This window comes from Hemitrygon akajei, chromosome 14 (genome assembly GCF_048418815.1).
Source record: "Hemitrygon akajei chromosome 14, sHemAka1.3, whole genome shotgun sequence".
Taxonomy (NCBI): domain Eukaryota; kingdom Metazoa; phylum Chordata; class Chondrichthyes; order Myliobatiformes; family Dasyatidae; genus Hemitrygon; species Hemitrygon akajei.
Window position 1 is genome coordinate 89,474,798 of NC_133137.1, and position 21,127 is coordinate 89,495,924.

The 21,127-nt window shown below is 43.7% G+C and overlaps 1 protein-coding gene across 8 annotated transcripts in view; it reads left to right on the forward strand.

Moving 5' to 3' along the window:
• Nucleotides 1-21,127, forward strand: part of LOC140738765 (protein transport protein Sec61 subunit alpha) — a 38,453-nt gene that overhangs the window by 14,126 nt on the left and 3,200 nt on the right. For 6 of the 8 annotated variants that reach the window (XM_073066557.1, XM_073066558.1, XM_073066559.1 and 3 more), the window contains 7 exons: nt 375-506; nt 2,550-2,659; nt 5,478-5,631; nt 5,724-5,884; nt 13,636-13,833; nt 18,351-18,542; nt 19,648-19,724. In XM_073066557.1, the coding sequence (XP_072922658.1) occupies nt 375-506; nt 2,550-2,659; nt 5,478-5,631; nt 5,724-5,884; nt 13,636-13,833; nt 18,351-18,542; nt 19,648-19,724 (1,024 nt within the window). The remainder of the gene's footprint in view (nt 1-374; nt 507-2,549; nt 2,660-5,477; nt 5,632-5,723; nt 5,885-13,635; nt 13,834-18,350; nt 18,543-19,647; nt 19,725-21,127) is intronic. The other 2 variants (XM_073066555.1, XM_073066556.1) reach the window with 2 other exon arrangements.

Here is a 21,127-nt window from a genome sequence, read left to right on the forward strand (position 1 = left end):
TTTCGAGATACAGCACTGGAACAGGCCCAAGGATCCTGTGCTGGCCACTTGCACTCTTGTGACCAGTTATCCTACTAACTGGTATGTGTTAACATAGATACATAGAAAACTTACAGCACAATATAGGCCCTTCGGCCCACAATGCTGTGCTGAGCATGTTGTTTGGAATATGGGAGGAAAGCAGGCCACCGGGAGGAAACCCACGTGGTCGTGGGGGCGAGTGTACAGACTCCTTACAGACAGCGGCGGGAATTGATCCTGGGTCACTTGTGCAGTAACAGCGCTATGCTAACCGCTACGCTACCATGCTGCCCCTTTAACTTTGTGTTAGAGCTGATTTGCGCTGTATCCTCATGCCTCTCACCCACTTGCAGGAACCTTAATGGAACTCGGTATCTCTCCCATTGTAACCTCTGGTCTAATTATGCAGTTGCTTGCCGGAGCAAAAATCATTGAAGTCGGTGACACACCTAAGGATCGAGCACTCTTCAACGGTGCTCAGAAATGTGAGTTGTGAGTTAGTTTTGTTATTTAGAGCTGCAGCACGGTAACAGTCACATGCAGGGCAGCGCCACAGTGATCACATACAGTGATCTGTGATGCCTCAGAAAATGCTTTCTATTGTGCATTGATTTTAATTTTGCCCCTCTCGTGTCCTCTAGTTTTCAGCTCTCCCACCCTAGGAAAAAGATCGTGACCATTTACCATATCTCTACCCCCCCCCCCCCCCCCCGCCCCCTTGATTTTATAGATCTCTGTCAGGAAAAGGTAATTAGCTACAGTCCACTGTCACTGCAGAAACAGAATCGGGTTTAATATCACTGGCATATGCCATTTGTTATATTTGTAGCAGGACTTGTGTGTATCCAGGACAAAGAAGCAAGCAAAACAAGATCATTGCCAAAACACCACCCACTCCGCACACTGCTTTTTTCAAATAGCTCTCTTCTGGAAAGCGCCATAGGGCTATTAAAGCAAAAACTTCACACCATAAAGTTTCTTTGCCCAGGCAGTTAATCTGATCAACCATGCTAGTTAACCACCCCTCCCCCCCCAGTCTTTACCTCCTGAACTGTACTGTAAACACTTCACAACTTTTTATAATACTGCTTACATTGTAAATACAGTCAGCCCTCCTTATCCGCGAATTCCGCATGCGTGAATTCAGTCAACCGCGAATTGCGAAAACCCGGAAGTGCTCTTCCCGCAAGTGTTGTTCAAGTTTGTACAGACTTTTTTTCTTGTCATTATTCCCAAAACAATGCGGTTTAAGAACCATTTTACATAGCATTTACATTGTGTTAGGCATTATAAGTAATCTGGAGATGATTTAAAGTATACGGGAGGATGTGTGTGGGCTATTGTGCATTGGAATTTAAAAAAATCGTAAGTTCTCTTACTAAGTAAGTCGGAACAGGTACATCCGGTATTATTTAGCATCAGTTGGTCAAACGTTTGTCTTAGTATGTAGTATATATTTTGCTTTTCTATGCATATAAAACACTTAAGAACGTATGTTTCAGCGCCGGGCTCAGGAACAGAAGTTGTCGGGACTCGGAACAGATCGCTCCTAAGTGCGCTCTCCACCGTGCCGGGTTGATGTGGAGGATCAAAATCCCAAAACCCAATAATTAAACCACTGCGTTGCTTAGTAATAATTGTAGCTTTCATCAGGGCAGAGCCTTTCTCACTTTATCCTTTAAAATTGTTCCGATTGTTGACCGATGTAGCCTAACATTTTTCCAATGACCGATGGCATTTCACCTCTTTCTGATCGCTTTATTATTCCGCTTTATTTTCAATCATGATCGTGATTATTTTCGTGAACAGAAACACTGCGGATTCAGAGTTCTGCCGCCAGGTCCTAATGTCCACCGCTCTGAGACAGGTTAAATAAGGTCTGGGGTTCCACTGGGTCCTAAGGTCCACCGCTCTGAGACAGGTTAAATAAGGTCTGGGGTTCCACTGGGTCCTAAGGTCCACCGCTCTGAGACAGGTTAAATAAGGTCTGGGGTTCCACTGGGTCCTAAGGTCCACCGCTCTGAGACAGGTTAAATAAGGTCTGGGGTTCCACTGGGTCCTAATGTCCACTGCTCTGAGACAGGTTAAATAAGGTCTGGGGTTCCACTGGGTTCTAAGATCCACCTCATTGAGACAGGTTGAATAAGGGACTTGAGCATCCGTGAATTTTGGTATCCGTGAGGGGTCCTGGAACCAATCCCCTGTGGATAAGGAGGGCCGACTGTACTGGTATTTATGCACAATTATTCCATATCTTTACTTCTAACATTCTTAGATAATTCTTTATAATTGTTGAATTGTTTTTTGTTGCATGTCCTGCCAACACAGCACAGTCAGTCCTTGGTAAGGTCACGCTTCGGGCTCCCTCGCTGCAGGGGAGATAAAATCCATCTCTCCTTACAGCTCAACCCCTTCAGTAATGTTCTCATGAATCAAGTGTGAATTCAATGTGAACTTTGTGAAATTTCTCTTGAAAAGGATGAAGTATCTTGAGGCATTGATTTTGCATGTTTTTATACTCTCTGCAGTGTTTGGAATGATCATCACCATTGGTCAGGCCATTGTGTATGTAATGACTGGCATGTATGGAGACCCAGCAGAAATGGGAGCTGGCATCTGTCTGCTCATCATTATACAGGTCAGTGCTTCAAGCCGCACACAAATACTCAATGGGGCATTCAACAGGAGTGAACGTGAAGAAGCAATTGGTTCAGTATTGTGACATGTACCATGATAAAGTGAAAAACTCGTCTTGCATACTGTTCGTACCGATCAGATTGTTACTCAGTGCATTGAGGTCGTATCATTATACAATGCATCGAGTGCATTGAGATAAAAATTATTTCACAATAAAATGTCACATATTTAGTTTCTGGTGTAGACTAATGGTTGAGGTGTACTCAGTGGAACAGATTGTAAATGAAACTTTAGACTACAGGAAAGAGGCAAGAAGTTGTTTACTTGGAGCAAACTCGGTAGAGGATAGGTTTGAATGATCTGGGTGAGTTACTCTGGGTTTCCAGCATCTACAGGATCCCTTGTTTTTGTTAATAATTTCTTATTTATGTTATTTCCTATTGCAATAAATGATTTCATTAGACCAGACTTAATAGAAAGGTTAGAAGGGAGTTGAGAAAAACCAACCTCTCCAGAGGCTAATGAGGTGCTGGGACTTCATTTGGAAGTGTGGTAGAAGTAGAACGACTTCACATTGCTAGGGCTCTTGGGGAAGCAGTGGATGTACGTGATTAACAATGTTCTGGGCCAAGAACTGAGTAGTGACATTATGTTTTTTTTTACCAACACACACAATGGCCAAATGGTTGCTGTGCTCCACTGGTTATCAGCTTATTATAATAATAATACTTCATTGATCCCGAGTGGGAAATTATTTTGTTACAGCAGCAACATTTAAAAACACACTTAGCTAAGATTCAGATTCATTTATCACGTATACCTTGAAAATCACTGTGAAATGTGTCATATGCATCATTTGCGAGGGGAAGGATGTGTGGGCGGTGTGCTGATTTGTACCTCTACACCTGTCTCTTCCATTGTCTTGAACAGTTTGGATAGTTGACCCATGAAACCTTGAAGGAACAGCTTGCCTCAAGCCACAGAGCGGTATTCTAGATAACCTTTTGATTCACCCGACAGTTCTGATGTGCTGAATTAAGTTCAGTGGCCGCACATGGACTTGTAACCATGTACACTGCTGCTAGCTCTTCCTGATGTCAGTGGGACAACTTTGCCTTTTATCACTGTATTTGATGTGTTTGTATTTAAAAGCACAATGGGACCAAAATACGGTACTTGTGGCTTGCTCGATGTGAGTTTGTGTCATGGAGTCATGGAGCGCTACGGCACAGAAACAGGCCGTTTGGCCCATCTAGTCCATGGCAAATTGTTATTCAGCCTAGTTCCATTGACCATATCCCTCTCATCCGTCGTGGCTATCCCTCAAGGTGGAGGGTGATGGTCTTCGTTCCATTGATCTATTCATGGGCTGTCAAGTGGCTTATGAGTCCAATTTTGGCTTTGAAAGTTCTTCCGCATTCAGGACAGGTAGTTCCAGATGGCAGATCGGGCTTTGGTTGTTGCTGCCTCTCTTTCCCTTCTCTTCTAATTCTGCACATCTGTTGGCTTTGAAAGTTGCTGTTCCTTCTCGGATGATGGTTTGCCAGAGTTTCCTGTCCTTGGCATTGGTTTCCCAATTGTTGATGTCGATGTTACATTTCTTCATTTTGGCTTTTAAGACATCTTTGAATCTCTTGTTGTCCGCCTCTTTTACATTTGCCTTCTTTAAGCTGGGAGTAGAAGATCCATGTACTTATCCAAACTTCTCTTAAATGTTGCAATCAAAATCGCAGCAAGTTTAAGTTGTGTGGCTGTACTACAGGAAAGTACTTGACAGGTGTAAATGTAAATACCGTACTCCCTGTAACTGCAGAGTAACCGTTCTGACTGTACAATCTGATTAACATCACACTGCTCAGACTGGAGTTCTGAATCTGTATCAAATCTGTTACTTTGCTGTAAAGTCAGTTTTCTCTGCCAGTTTAGTCAAGCTCTCAATTGATTTGTTTAGAGCAGGGGTTCCCAACGTTTTTTATGCCTCGGACCAACACCGTTAAGCAATCGACCCCAGGTGGGAACCCCAACCTGGACAAATTCAGCAAGTCACGCAGCATCAATAGAATAGCCTGAGCAGTTGACAATGAAAGATGGTATTTTTCTTCTCTGTTGATACACAATGTATCTGCAATTTGGACACTCACAAACCTGTGGAATAAATCACAAGCAACACACACAGAATTCTGGAGGAACTGAGTGGGCCAGGTAGCATCTGTGGAAAAGAGTACAGTCAACGTTTTGGGTTGAGGGTCTCGGCCCGAAACATCGACTGTTTACTCTTTGCCTCGATGTTGCCTGGCCTACTGAGTCCCTCCAGCATTTTGTGGGTGTTGCTTGGATTTTCAGCATCTGCAAATTTTCTCTCGTTTGTGAATAAAACATAAGATGTATTTTATTTGCAGTTTGAAAGTGCTTTTCTCTTCGTCTGCAAGCTTACTGTTTTTTGAAACAAAAGCCAAGTGTGCAACCGGTATCTTTCGATCAATTGATAAAATTGACATCTGTATATGGATCTATGTTCACATCGGTATTTTAAGGTAACTTTTTAAGTGTTTTGTTTCTAAGCTCTGTCACCTTCGATGAAAATTGTTCTCTTTTGAGTGGCTGATTTGTGTTAAATGTGGTTGTGAATTTGTGGAGGAAAGAATACAAAATAACAAAAAACTCACATAGTATTATTAGAATAAAAATCGGATTTTAATTTGCTCTCAAGACCACTTTTCTCCATGGATGAATATTCAAGTACGTACAGCTTTGCTAATCTATTACTTTTAAATGAGAAATGTTATTATCGTGTGTGTTTTTTGTTTGAAATCTTGCAGCTGTTCGTAGCTGGGTTGATCGTTCTGTTACTAGATGAACTGTTGCAGAAGGGTTACGGACTGGGTTCAGGTATCTCCTTGTTCATTGCCACAAACATCTGTGAAACCATTGTGTGGAAGGCTTTTAGCCCCACCACCATCAACACCGGCAGGGGTAAGCAACACCTATCTGGGAATCTAAACCTTTAGTGGTTGTGTTGGAGCTTCCAACTCCTAACTGTTCGCCCCCTCTGACTTTCTGTCCAGGCACTGAATTTGAAGGTGCCGTAATTGCACTCTTCCACCTCTTAGCAACACGGCAAGACAAGGTCCGGGCTCTGCGGGAAGCCTTCTACCGCCAAAACCTGCCCAATCTCATGAACCTCATTGCCACCATCTTCGTGTTTGCTGTGGTTATCTACTTTCAGGTGAGGGTGTCACAAGCCGAGGCTGAGGACTGGAAGAGAGAGAACTGCGCATGCCGGACAGCTAAAATAAAATCAGGAAAAAGCTGCGAGCACTTGTTAGGTCAGGCAGCGTTTGCGGAGAGAGAAGCAGTTAACGTTTTGGTTTGATGGCCTCTCGGAACTTGGGGACCTATCAGAAGCTGCAATCTCGAGCAACGGGCAAAATGCTGGAGGAACTCAGCGGGTCGGGCAGCAGCTGTGGAGGGAAATGAACAGTCCACGTTTCGGGTTGAGGCACTTCATCAGGACTGAAGGATAGAGGGGTGAAACATTGAAGAGAAGGAGCAGAGCAGGAACGGGTGGGTGGATCCAAGTGAGGAGGGGAGATAGGCAGATGGAGGAGGGGGGGAGTGGAGATACCAACAGAAGCATGGAGGCAGTGAAGAGCTGCAGATGATGAACTCTGATACCTGTTCCTTTTCTCTTTCCTAGTGGTCTCTCCATAGAGAAGCCCTTCAGTCCATCTAATCAATGCCAAACTGTTATTCTGCCTAGTCTCATTGACCCACACCTGGACCACAGCCCTTCATACCCCTCCTATCCATGTACCTATCCAAACTTCTCTGAAATGTTGCAGTCAAACCTACATTTGTCACTTCCGCTGGCAGCTCATTCCACACTCTCATCACCCGCTGAGTGAAGTTCCCCCTCAGGTTTTCTTTCAGTATTTCACCTCTCACCCTTAACTCGTGACCTCTGGTTCTGGTCTCACTCAACCTCAGTCAAAAAAGCCTGCTTGCATTTACCTCATCTGTACCCCTCAATTTTGTATACCATCACAAGATCTCCCCTCACCCCCCCTCCCCATTCTCCTATGGTCTAAAGAATAAAGTCCTAACCTATTCAGCCTTTCCCTATAACTTAGGTGCTCAAGTCCCAGCAATATCTTTGTAAATTTTCTCTGTGCTCTTTAAGTCTTATTGACAGCTTTCCTGTAGGTGGGTGACCGGTTCCTCCTACACTTGCCCCAGTCCCCATCACCGTTTCTCCCCTCTTCCCCATCTGTCCATCACCCACGCACTGGGTCCCCTCCCCCCCTTCCTAACTGCCCTCCACTCCTCTTATTTTGATTCCGTGTTCCACTTTTCTCTCCTGTCAGATCCCACCATAGTCCTGATTCGCAGAGTTCCTCCAGTGTCTCGTTTGTTGTTCCATCAGAACGCTCCACACCACCACATTTTTTGCCCAAGCTGCTATAGAAGTCTCGGATTAGAAGGATGGTATTGTGAAACAAGCTGAAACTATTGCTCTTTTTTTTAAAAGGCTTTCCAAATAAATTGGTTGAGATCATTTGTTGTAAAATCTTGGAAAATCATGCACCAGCTCTCCTGGGACATTACACACAGTCCAGGCCCTTTAGCCCACAATATTATGCCAACCTTTTAAAACCATAGAACACTACAGTGCAGTACAGGCCCTTCAGCCCTCCGTGTTGTGCTGACCCATATAGTCCTTTAAAAAAAAAGTACTAAGCCCACACTACCCCATAACCCTCCATTTTCTTTCATCCATGTGCCTGTCCAAGAGGCTCTTAAATACCCCTAATGTTTTAGCCTCCACCACCATCCCTGGCAAGTCATTCCAGGCACTCACAACCCTCTGTGTTTAAAAAAAAATAAAAAAATATTACCCCTGATGTCTCCCCTAAACTTCCCTCCCTTAATTTTGTACATATGTCCTCTGGTGTTTGCTATTGGTGCTCTGGGAAACAGGTACTGACTATCCACCCTATCTGTGCCTCTCATAATCTTGTAGACCTCTATCAAGTCCCCTCTCATTCTTCTATGCTCCAAAGAGAAAAGTCCCAGCTCTGCTAACCTTGCTTCATATGACTTGCTCTCTAAACCAGGCAACATCCTGGTAAATCTCCTCTGCACCCTCTCCATAGCTTCCACATCCTTCCTATTATGAGGTGATCAGACACTTTTAACCTACACTTAGATCAATCTAACCCTTCATCCCACATAACCTTTTTTTTTCCTATCATCCATGTACCTATCTAAGACTTTAAATGCCCCTGATACATCTGCCTCTACCACCGCCCCTGACAGGGTGTTTCACTCACCCAGCACTCCATGCTAATGTTTGCTCAAATCAAATGCAACCAAAGTTTCAAGGGTACAGAAAGCTTGAAGGAAAATCAAATGGGAGTAAAGGCAGTGAATGGTGTTATTGGGGATCTTGGAATATTCCTTCTGTAACTTGCCGGTAGTTTTCAAGCTATGCTACCACAGCGCCCTACAATTCTCACAGGCATGGTAGAGAAAGTTAACACCCAGGATACTGATATTTAACCATGGTAATCAAAGGCCATTAACCAGAACAGTAACTCTCTCTATATAGACAGCACCTGATTTAGTACCAGCTTTGGCTTGTATCTTAGAATTATGCCGTACTGCAATTTTGGGTTTTGTACAGTTGCGATCCCCTTGAGCCTGTGTGGAGCAGTGCTCTCTCTTTATTGTAGAACACTTTAATATCGATCCTATCCACCAACAGGATGGTGAATAATAAATCATGTAATTTCATAAACTTTTTATAATCTTTGTAGCTTAAACTCTCAACAGTACTTGTATGATGTGTGTGTTTAAAGTTTGCTAAGTAAGCTCTCACAGGTTTCTACGGTTATATTAATAGCAAAAGGATAGTGAGGGATAAAATTGGTCCCGTAGAGAATCAGAGTGGACAGCTATGTGTGGAGCCGAAAGAGATGGGGGAGATTTTGAACAACTTCTTTTCATTGGTATTCGCTAAGGAGAAGGATATTGAATTGTGTAAGGTAAGGGAAACAAGTGGGGTAGTTATGGAAACTATTATGTTTAAAGAAGAGGAAGTACTAGAGCTTTTAAAGAATATAAAAGGGGATAAGTCTCCGGGTCCTGACAGGATATTCCCTAGGACCTTGAGGGAAGTTAGTGTAGAAATAGCAGGGGCTCTGACAGAAACACTTCAAATGTCATTAGAAGCGGGGATGGTGCCGGAGGATTGGCGTATTGCTTATGTGGTTCCATTGTTTAAAAAGGGTTCTAAGAGTAAACCTAGCAATTATCGGCCTGAAAGTTTGACGTCAGTGGTGGGTAAATTAATGGAAAGTATTCTTAGAGATGGTATATATAATTATCTGGATAGACAGGGTCTGATTAGGAGCAGTCAACATGGATTTGTGCGTGGAAGGTCATGTTTGACAAATCTTATTGAATTTTTTTGAAGAAGTTACTAGGAAAGTTGACGAGGGTAAAGCAGTGGATATTGACTATAAGGACTTCTGTAAGGCCTTTGACAAGGTTCTGCAGGGAAGGTTAGTTAGGAAGGTTCAATCGTTAGGTATTAATATTGAAGTAGTAAAATGGATTCAACAGTGGCTGGATGGGAGATGCCAGAGAGTAGTGGTGGATAACTGTTTGTCAGGTTGGAGGCCAGTGACTAGTGGTGCGCCTCAGGGATCTGTACTGGGTCCAGTGTTGTTTGTCATATACATTAATGATCTAGATGATGGGGTGGTAAATTGGATTAGTAAGTATGCAGATGATACTAAGATAGGTGGCGTTGTGGATAATGAAGTAGGTTTTCAAAGCTTGCAGAGAGACTTAGGCCAGTTAGAAGAGTGGGCTGAAAGATGGCAGATGGAGTTTAATGCTGATAAGTGTGAGGTGCTACATTTTGGTAGGAATAATCCAAATAGGACATACATGGTAGATGGTAGGGCATTGAGGAATGCAGAGGAACAGAGTGATCTAGGAATAATGATGCATAGTTCCTTGAAGGTGGAATCTCATGTGGATAGGGTGGTGAAGAAAGCTTTTGGTATGCTGGCCTTTATAAATCAGAGCATTGAGTATAGGAGTTGGGATGTAATGTTAAAATTGTACAAGGCATTTGTGAGGCCAAATTTGGAGTATTGTGTACAGTTCCGGTCACTGAATTATAGGAAAGATGTCAAAAAATTAGAGAGAGTACAGAGAAGATTTACTAGAATGTTACCTGGGTTTCAGCACCCAAGTTACAGGGAAAGGTTGAATAAGTTAGGTCTTTATTCTTTGGAGCGTAGAAGGTTGAAGGGGGGACTTGATAGAGGTATTTAAAATTATGAGGGGGATAGATAGAGTTGACGTGGATAGGCTTTTTCCATTGAGAGTAGGGGAGATTCAAACAAGAGGAGATGAGTTGAGAGTTAAGAGGCAAAAGTTTAGGGGTAACATGAGGGGGAACTTCTTTACTTAGAGAGTGGTAGCCGTGTGGAATGAGCTTCCAGTAGAAGTGGTAGAGGCAGGTTCGATTTTGTCATTTAAAAAAAAAATTGGATAGGTATGTGGACAGGAAAGGAATGGAAGGTTATGGGCTGAGTGCAGGTAGGTGGGACTAGGTGAGAGTAAGCGTTCGGCATGGACTAGAAGGGCCGAGATGGCCTGTTTCCGTGGTGTAATTGTTATATGTTTATCAGTGGGATATTTGGTGCTGAGTGACAATTACTTTAATCACACGGTCACTATGTGAACCTGTAGATCATGTGTTTGGGGATAAAGTGATTGATACTTTTTTCCCTGTGTGGTTTTTACTCTGGCTGCTAGCATCACAGGTTTGCATGTATATCTGTTTTGTTGTTGTTTGCTCCACAGGATTACACTCCAGTGAAATAAGCCGGGGTGGGGGGTGTTCGGTAAAGCAGGGGTTCCTATCCTGGGGTCCCCTCAGTTAATGGTAAGGCTATATTGTATAAAAAAGGTTGGGAACCCTTGTCTAAAGATGAGCTTTATTTGTCACATGTACATCAAAACATACAGTGAAATCTGTTAAATCAAATCAGTGAGGTTTGTGCTGAGTGTCACCACACTTCTGGCGCCAACATAGAATACAGGCAGTCCCCGGGTTACGAACGAGTTCCGTTCCTGAGTCCATCTTTAATTCAGACTTGTACGTAAGTTGGAACAAGTACATCCAGTATTATTTAGCGTCAGTTAGTCAAACGTTTGTCTTAGTATATAGTATATATTTTACCTTTCTATGCATATAAAACACTTAAGAAACGTATATATTCCAATGATTAAACCACTGTGTTGCTTAGTAATAATTGTAGCTTTCATCGGGGCAGGGCCTTTCACATGCTCCATTATTCTCACTTTATCCGCTATTCTTTAAAATCTTTCCGCTCGTTGACCGACTGTAGCCTAACACTTTTCCAATAACCGATGGTGTTTCACCTATTTCCAAACGCTTTATTATTTCCACTTTATTTTCAATTGTGATTGCTTCCCGCCAATGGAACAGAAACAGTGTGGGCAGCGGGTCCCGACCTCCGCTGGCTCCAGAACTCCGCCAGGTCCTAAGGACCACTGCGCTGAATTCCCCGGGACCGCACTGAGACTGTTTAAATGGGTCAAGTGGGGGCTGTGCTGGGTTTGGGTATTTGATCCTCCACAATATTCCGCGTGGGTATTTAAACTGGAGGTGGCAGTGCAGTGTTTTTTTTTTAGAAGGTCGAGTTGCGAGCTCGACATCAACCCAGCACGGATGGTATGGGAATCACTGGATTGACATCAACCTGGCACGGGAGTGGTCTGTCACTGGATCGATCTTGGGAACCTCCGTTCTTGAGCCCGGCGCTGATCTCACTGCGTCACCAGCCGACCGGAACGGGCGGGGGGGGGGGGGGGGGCGGTCAAGGTGAATCTTACTAAGAAAAATTTAAGCCAAATACAAAGTTACACACGCAACACAGTGTCAACGGCAACAACTTAAAATGGTGGACGGCGTTCTCCTTCCTCGGTTCGTAAGTACGAGTTGTCCGTAAATTGGATGTTCCTAACTCTGGGACTCCCTGTAGCCACAACACACTAACCCTAACTAGTATATCTTTGGAATGTGGGAGGAAACCCACACGGTCACGAGGAGAATGTTACAGGCAGCAGCAGGAACTAAACCCTGATCGGTGCTGTAAAGCAACGCGTGAACCGCTCGGCTACCAAGCCGCCCTACTGTACCGTGCGGTCTGTGGGTAATACGCTCGTCTCCTGCTTGCAGCCAGCATTGCATCTCATCTTACTTTGACTGTGGCATTTTTTCTTTCTTTTTTTGAACTTGCTGTCTTGGAGACGTTTCTCGACCAGGAGCTTTTGGGTGCCTGATATTTGCAATGCTGGGGTGATTCGGCAGTTGGTGATCAGTTACAGGCCATTCGGCCCATGATGTCTGTGCCAAACACATTGCCAAATTAAACAATCACTTTTGCGTGTACGTGATCCATCTCCTCCATTCCCTGCACATTTCCTGTGTTGATCTGAAAGCCTGTTGAACACCACTACACAGCTCCAGGTACTCACCACTCTGTGTTTATTTAAAATATGTACTTGATCCATACATCCCCTTTAAACCGTAAAGCTACCTTAATGCTATGTCCTCTCGTACTTACCATTTTTACCCTGGCAACAAGACTGTGTACCCTACCTGTGCCTCTCATAATTTTAAAAACATCTATCTGGTCTCTGTCAGCCTGCAGTGCTCCAGACAAAGCAATCCGAGTTGGTCCTCTCTCCTTCTGTGGTTCATACCCTCTCACCCAAGCAGGCGTCTTCTTTCGTTTTCAATCTTTTTATTAAGTTTCCAATAAACAATACTAATACATAGAGATCAGGCATATTCCAAGTAACGAATGGAGTCTAACCTCCCAATCTCTTAGTAATTAACCATGAAAAAGATAATTATAATTATTAAAAAAAGAGAAAAAGAAAAAAAAACCCGAACTAAAACAAACTAACCTAAAAAGAAACGAACAAAGATTGGGCTGCCATCATTCATCGGTTAAAATTATATTTTGTCGTTAACTCCGCTCCTCTATACATAAAAAAATGCTGAAAAAGAAGGATTCAGAAAGGGTCAACTTACATTATATGAAAATATTGAATAAATGGCTTCCAAGTTTCTTCAAATTTAACCGAGGACTCCATAGTGCTACTTCTAATCTTTTTGAAATTTAAACATGCAATTGTTTGGGAAAAACCGTCATCCTATTACTGCAATCTTTGAACTCTAGTGATAGACTCTAGTCATTTATCCTCATCAGCTTGTCGTTTAATTGCTTTCGTGACATTAATAGCCAGAAGATCGATTTTATTTAAATGGAAAGATTCCAATCCACCTACCACATTTCAGTGGTTTTCACAAACGATTGCATGTTTAAATTTGGAAAAGATTAAGTGTAGACCTCTTCTGCGTCGTCCTTGAAGCCTCCACGTGTTCCTGTATTGGGGTGACCAGGACTTCTGCACGGTGGCATAGTAGTTAGTGTTCCACTTTACAGCGCCAGTGATCTTGGTTCAATTCCGACTGCTGCCTGTAAGCAACTTGTACGTTTTTGCCTGTGACTGCGTGGGTTTCCTCCCACAGTCCATACAGTATAGGTGTTAGGGTTAGTAAGTTGTGGACATCCTGTCTTGGTTGCTGCCACTTGTGGGCTGCCCCCAGCACAGATTCGTACTTTGTTGGTCATTGACACAAATGACACATTTCACTGTATGCTTTGATGTTTTCATGTATATGTGACAAATAATCTTTCAAATCTTTAAAAATGGCCTAGAATTTTATACTGCTCCAACATGACTTCCTGACTCAACCAACATGAGCCATGATGGAAATTGATAATAGGCCCAGACGCTAGAGGGATGGTGGAACCTTTTACCATTTCTGCCTACAAATAACCGCCCCATTTTCTTTTCTAGGGGTTCCGAGTAGACCTGCCTATCAAATCAGCTCGATATCGTGGCCAGTACAGCAGCTACCCCATAAAGCTGTTCTACACATCAAACATCCCCATTATTCTTCAGTCTGCTCTCGTGTCCAACCTCTACGTCATCTCACAGATGCTGTCTGTCCGTTTCAGTGGTAACTTCCTGGTCAACCTGCTGGGTCAGTGGGCTGTAAGTACGGAATTGCTCACGGGGTAAACTGCCCTTCAGATGGGTGAGACACCACCCTGAACTGCTGCAACCTATCCAGTGAAGAGGCTTCAAAAGCCTATTGGGGAGGGGGCTACATAACTGGGAATATACCAGTCTATTCACACATCAGAACTCTAGGAGAGAGTCCAGGAACGTCCAAGAGATTCTCACTCTCCTGACGTGGTGGTTTAGACCATAAGACCATGAGGCATAAGAAACAGGAGGAGGCCATTCAGCCCATCGAGTCTGTTCTGCATTCCATCATGGCTGAATTATTATCCCTCTCAACCCCATCTTCCTGCTTTCTCCCTGTACCTTTAATGCACTGACTATCCAAGAACCTATCAACCTCCGCTTTAAAAACACTCAAAGACTTGGCCTCCACTAGCCGTCCATGGCAATGAATTCCACAAATTCTCCCCCTCCTGGCTAATGAAAGTCCTCCTCATCTTTGTTGTAAAGTGATGTCCTTGTGTTCTGAGGCTGTGCCTCTGGTCCTAGACTCCACTATAGAAACTGTACTTCAACACAAAGATAGCAATAAACAATTAACTAGAATTTTAATTGCTCTGGTCACCTACCTGGTTTTGACATTTGGAATATCATCAAGGAAGTTTACAGAATTACATATTTACAATGCTAGCACATCCCAACTTTTAGAACCCCTTTGAATATTCATTACTGGCTTCTGTTCTAAAAGCCTCTGGAGATCCAAAACATTGTCTCTTTTGTTTCCGTGTTGAGGTATGTACCCATAAGTATACAACTAACCAGAAGATAAAGTGACGAGACAGATCTGTCCTGAACTGTGCACTACGTGGCTAGGATACACTTTAAGAGTAGAATAAGTCCATTGAGTTTGCTTCGCCATTCCATCATGGATGATTTATTATTCCTGTCAAGCTTCATTCTCCTGCCTTTTCACCACTTAATCTTTGATGCCCTGACAAATCAAGAACCTGACAACCTCCACTCTAGATATATCGAATGACTTGGCAATGAATTCCACTAATTCCCCGCCCTCTAGGTAAAGAAATTCCTCCTCATCTGTGTTCTAAAGGGTCATCCTCCGATTTTGAGGCTGTGCCCCTCAGGTCCTTGACTCCCCGCTGTAGGAAACATCCCTCCACCTCCACTCTATCTATGTCTTTCAATAGTCAATAGATTTCAATGAGATGCCCCTTCATTCTTCTAACCCCAGTGAATGCAGATCTAGAACCATCAAACAGTCCTCATATGTTAAGTTTTTCATTCCCGGGATCATTTGTTAGTAACAGGAACATTCATCTGTACTGTCATCCCTTGTAGTTTCGATGGGACTGAATGCGAATGTCCCACACCCAATGATTGGTATCAGTTGGATGTTAAATTGTGTACAGGTTTTATTTCTTGAAGGCTGGTTCACATCGGGTTGATCCACAGTTATGCTGTTCATGATGTCATAGCTCCAGAATAACCCCTAACATGAGATTCTGCGGATGCCGACAATCCAGAGTAGCAGAGACAGAATGCTGGAGGAACACAGAAGGCCTGGCTGCAGCTAAGGAGAACGGCAATTAGCGCGAGGGGTCATTCGTTGGTGACGCGGCATAAGTTTTAAAAAAGTACGGGTGCTTATGGCTTTTTTATTCGATGGATGGGCAATCAACATGGGGTTTAAAAAGAGTTTTTATGGGTTTTTTTTTGGCTTGTTTCAGCGGACCAGTAAAACAAAAGGAGTTGTAAGCGGAGCAGCCATTGTGTGAGTGGGGCAGTGTTAGGTCTGGCTTTGGTTCAAATGGATGAAGTGAGAACAGGTTTCGGCAAGCACAGGTGGAGCTTTTACGTAAGAAAATTTCTAGTAAGTTTTTTTTCCCTCTGTTAGTACATAGCTAGTGCGCTGAGAATGGTCCAGAGGTAGCGGCATGCTCCTATGAGGTGTGGGAAATTAGGGAGTACTCCGGTCTCCCTGATAACTCATCTACACAAAGTGTATCGAGTTGCAGCTCCTTGTAGAACGTGTTAAGGAACTAGAACTGTGGCTGGATGACCTTCGGCTCGTATGGGAAAATGAGGTGATAGGAGCTACAGGGAGGTAGTTACCCCTAAGGTAAAGGGGGTAATTCCCTGAGTGACTGTCAGAAGTGGGAAAGGGAATAGGCAGGGAGGGCAGAGTATCCCTGTGTCCATTCTCCTCAATATTAAGTATACTGCTTTGGATACGTAAAGGTGACCTCCCAGGGGGAAGCTGCAGTGACCAGGTCTCTGGCACTGAGTCTGTCTCTGTGGCTCAGAAGGGAAGGGGTGGGGGAGAAGAGGAGTGCAGTAGGGACAGGGGATTTCATTATTAGAGAAGCAGAAAGCAGATTCTGTGGGTGTGAGAGAGATACTCGGATGGTATGTTGCCTCCTAGGTGTCGGATTTTTTGGATTGGGTCCATGGCATTTTACAGGGAGAGGGTGAACCACCGGAAGTTGTGGTACATATTGGAACCAACAGCACAGGTAAGAAAAGGGAGGAGATTCTGAAGAGAGAATATAGGGAGTTAGACAGGACCTGAAAAATGGGTTACTTCTGATCTTGGGGGGTTGCAATATCCTTGAGAGCAAGTTTGCTAGAGCTGTTGGGGAGGGTTTAAATTAATTTGGCAAAGGGATGGGAACTAGAGTGATAGAGCTGAGAATGGGGCAGTTGGTATACAAGAAGATGCAGTGTGTAGTGAGACTGTGAAAAAGGGCAGGCAGATGATAGGGCAAAATTGCAGTCAGTGGGATGAATTTAAGTGTAACAGGGAGCCAACATCAGAGTGATGAATACAAGACTTAAGATGTTATATTTGAACGGAATAAGGTAGATGATCTTGTAGCGCGGTTAGAGGTTGGAAGGAGTGACATTGTGGGCATCTTTGAGTCATGGCCGAAAGAGGATCACAGTTGAGAGCTTAACATCCAAGGATACACATTGTATCAAAAGGACAGGCGGGTAGGTAGAGGGGATGGTGTGGCTCTCTTGGTGAAAAATGAAATCAAATCCTTAAAGAGATGATACAGGATTGGAACATGTACAATCCTTGTGGATGGAGTTAAGAAACTGCAAGGGTAAAGAGACACTGATGGGAGTTATATACAGGCCTCCAAACAGTAGCCAGGGTGTGGGCTACAAATTACAACAGGGCACGTAATAAAAAAGCAATGTTGTGATAATCATGGGGGATTTCAATATGCAGGTAGATTGGGAAAATCAGGTTGGTACTGAGTACCAAGAGAGGGATCTTGTAGAATGCCTATGAAATGGCCTTTTAGAGAAGCTCGTGGTTGAGCCCACTAGGGGAATGGCAATTCTGGGTTGGATATTTTGACTAGGAAGCTTAAGGTAAAGGAACCCTTAGGGAGACGGTGATCATAGTATGATAGAATTCACCCTGCAGTTTGAGAAGGAGAAGCTAAGCTCAGTATTACGTTGGGCATTGGAGAGAGTCCAGAGGAGGTTCACGAGAATGATCCCAAGAATGAAAGGGTAAATATATGAGGAGCATTTGATGGTTGAAGGCTTGTACTCGCTAGAGTCTAGAAGAATGGGGGAGTGGGGTGGGATCTCAATGAAACCTATTGAATATTGAAAGCCCTAGATAGAGTAAACTTGAAGAGGATGTCTCCTACAGTGGGGGAGTCTAGGATTAGAGGGCATAGCCTCAGCTTTGAGGGTCGTCCATTTAGAACAGAAATATGGGAAAAAATTCTCTAACCAGAAGGTGATGAATCTGTAGAATTATTTGCTCCAGATGGCTGTGCAGGCCAAGTCAATGGATATTTTTAAAGCATAGGTTGATTAATCAGGATGTGGAAGGTTACATGGAGAAGCCAGGATAATAAACCAGCCATGGTGGAATGGCAGAGCAGACTTGATGGGCTGAATAGCCTAAATCTGGTCCTAGATCTTTTGGTCTTCTGGAAAAAGCCTGTTGGCACTTATCCTATCTATACCCCTCATAATTTTGTCCATCTTTATCAAATCTTCCCTTGTTCTCCTTCACTCTAGGGCATTAAGTCTAACCTATTCAGCCATTCCTTATAACTCAGGTCCCCACATACTAGCAAGATCCTTCTAAGTTTTCAATGCAGTCTTTCAATCTTGTTGTACAGAATTGTGACCAGAATTGTACAGAATACTCCAAATTAGACCTTATTAGCATCTTAAGCAACTTGAACATAATCCCCCAACTCCCATACTCAGTACTTTGGTTTATGAAGGTCAATGTGCCAAAAGCTCTTTTTACGACCTTATCTACCTGTGACACCACTTTCAGGAATTACGGATCTGTATTCCCAGTTCTCTCTGTTCTACCACACTTCTCACATCTTCCTCCATCGATGCTGAATTCCTCTGGCATTTTTGTGTGTGTTGCACAAGGTTTCCAGCAGCTGCGAAATCTTTGTGCCTCATTTTCCTGCTTGCTTTCTGTTGTATGTTGTTCTAGTTTTGGAGCTGTTTACTGGGTGTTTCGTTGTGACTTGCAGGATGTGAGTGGAGGTGGTCCTGCTCGCTCTTATCCAGTTGGTGGCCTCTGCTACTACCTCTCTCCTCCGGAATCCATCAGTGCCGTGTTCGAGGACCCCATTCACGTCACAGTGTACATAATATTTATGCTTGGATCGTGTGCTTTCTTCTCTAAGACTTGGATAGATGTTTCTGGTTCTTCTGCTAAGGATGTGAGTAGTACCATGTTTTTGTCCTTTTGGTTGGTTGGAAGCAAGTTCAAGTTTAGTTTATTTTCATTCACTCTATAACATGTACGCCACCAAATGAAACAATGTTCATCTGGAACAAGGTAAACACAGTGCATATAATTCATACCCGCAACACATAAAGTAATACTACCACAAATAAATCAACAAATAATAAGGTGCATTTACGACACAAGTTTAAAAAGTAAGCAGTGTAATGCTATTGGCGGTTAATATGTGCAGCCTAGCTGGTGGCAGGGAGTTTGATGGTCTTATGATCTAGATGTTTCCCATCCTAACAGTTTTGTCTTAATGCTATGGTCCCTCCTGCTTGAAAGTTGGATTGGGGGCGGGGGGGTGTCAAAGATTTTGTTGGACAGGTGTGAGGGATCATTGATAACGCCAAGGGCGCTGCATACGCAGGGCTTCTGATAAATATCCTCTCAGCAGTTCTCACAATCCTTTGTAGGTTCTTGCTGTCAGTTGCCTTGCGATTCCCGAACCAGCTGGTCAAGACGCTTTTGATGGTGCTCCTGTAAGAATTGTTTAGAATGGGGGGGGGGGGGGGGCTTGCTCACCTCAAACTCCTTAGGAAGTGGAGATGCTGCTGTGCTTTCTTGACCAAAGAGGTGGGGTTGAAGGAGCATGTAAGATAGTCCATTATATGCACTCCCAGAAACTTGGTTCTCCTAACTCTCTCCATGGAGGAGTCATTTAATGTGCAGTGAGGAGTGGACAGCCTGCACCATCCTAAAGCCCGTAATTATCTCTTTGGTCTTGTCTACGTTGCGCTTCCCTGTCACGTAGACCTCCATTTTTCTATTTTCCATGTGCCTAACTCAGAGTTTCTTGAATGTCCATGAAGTAACAGCATCTTCATGCGCCCAGTACTCTATTAAAAGAAAATCTACATCTGATACCCCTCCCAAACTTCCCTCCAGTGACCCTAATCAATTTTCATTGAGGAAGTACCAGAGAAAATTGAATCTACCCTGTACCACATTTGGACTTAAGATTTAAAACTTGTGTTGCCAGTATTGTGGTTAAGAAAGCAAGTCCTCTGTGGAAAATACCAAGTACTCTTTTGCAGGTTGCGAAGCAGCTTAAGGAACAACAGATGGTAATGCGAGGCCACAGGGAGACCTCGATGGTCCATGAACTCAACAGGTCAGTGCACACTTTGGTATTGGGTTACTTAATGATCCTGCTGGCATCCTCCCCTCTCCACGCGAGACCTGATACCCATCTTGAAGGTGTGAAGGACCTGTGTTAGTACAGGTGTCTGCAGGCAAGCAGGTGCTGAGGTGGCACAGTTAGTCAACCCCAGTTTGAGCAAAGGATGATGAGAGATGAACTGATTATAAAGTAAGTGACTATGGTGGAAATGGCTATTATGAGGGGACAGAACTTTAAGATGATTGGATGAAAGTATAGGGGAGATGATATCAAAGGTAAGTTCTTTACCAAGAGCAGGTGTGTGGAATGAGCTGCCAGAGTGAAAGAGAAGTACAGCACAGAAACAGGCTCTTCAGCCCGTCTAATCCATGCTGAAACCATTTAAACTGCTTGCTCCTAAAGACCTGCACCTGGACCACATAGCGCTCCATATCCCTACCATCCATGTACCGATCCAATCTTCTCTTGAGTGTTGAAGTTGAGCTCGCATGCACTACTCATGCTGGCAGTTCATTACACATTCTCATAACCCTCTGAGTGAAGAAGATTCTCCTCATGTCCCCTTAAACCTTTCACCTTTAACCCATGACCTCTGGTTGTAGTCCCACCCAACATCAGTGGAAAGAGCCTGTTTGCATTCACCTTATCTATACCCGTCATAATTCTGAATGTCTGTATAAAATCTCCTCTGAATCTTCTATGGAAAACAGGCCTTATTTATTCAGTCTTTCCTTATAACTCAGGTCCTCCAGACCCGACAACATTGTTGTAAGCAAGGTTGAAAGAGTGCAGAGAAAATTTACATCTTTCCTGTAGGTAGCTGTGCAAAACTACACACAGCACTCCAAATTAGGGTTCACCAACAGCTTGTACAACTTCAACATAGCATACCATCTTCTGTATTCAAAACATTGATTTCTGAAGGCCAATGTGCCAGAAGCTTTCTTTACAATCTGATCTACCTGTGATGCCACTTACAACAAATTATGTGCCTTTCTTCCGAGATCCCTTTGCTCTACCATACTCAGTGCCCTACCACTGTGTAAACCTACCTTGGTTGGCACAATGTCATGGGCCAAGAGGCCTGAACGTGCTCTATTTTTCCATGTTCAGTCCTTACCTCATGTGCTGTCATGTGAGGAATATGCACATTGTCCCTGTAACCACGTTTCCCCCTGAGTGCTCTAGCTCCCTCCGCATCCCAAATACATACGGGCCATAGGGCTGGTTGTCTCTGAATTTCCACTAGTGTGTGGGTTAGTAGTGAAATCTGGGTGCAGCTGATGGATAGTGGGGAGAGTGAATGGGTTACAAGGAGAATATCTGGACCTGGCATGGGCTGCAGTACCTTCTTGTGTCATGAGGGAAAATAAAGATGGTAGTGACTACGGGCA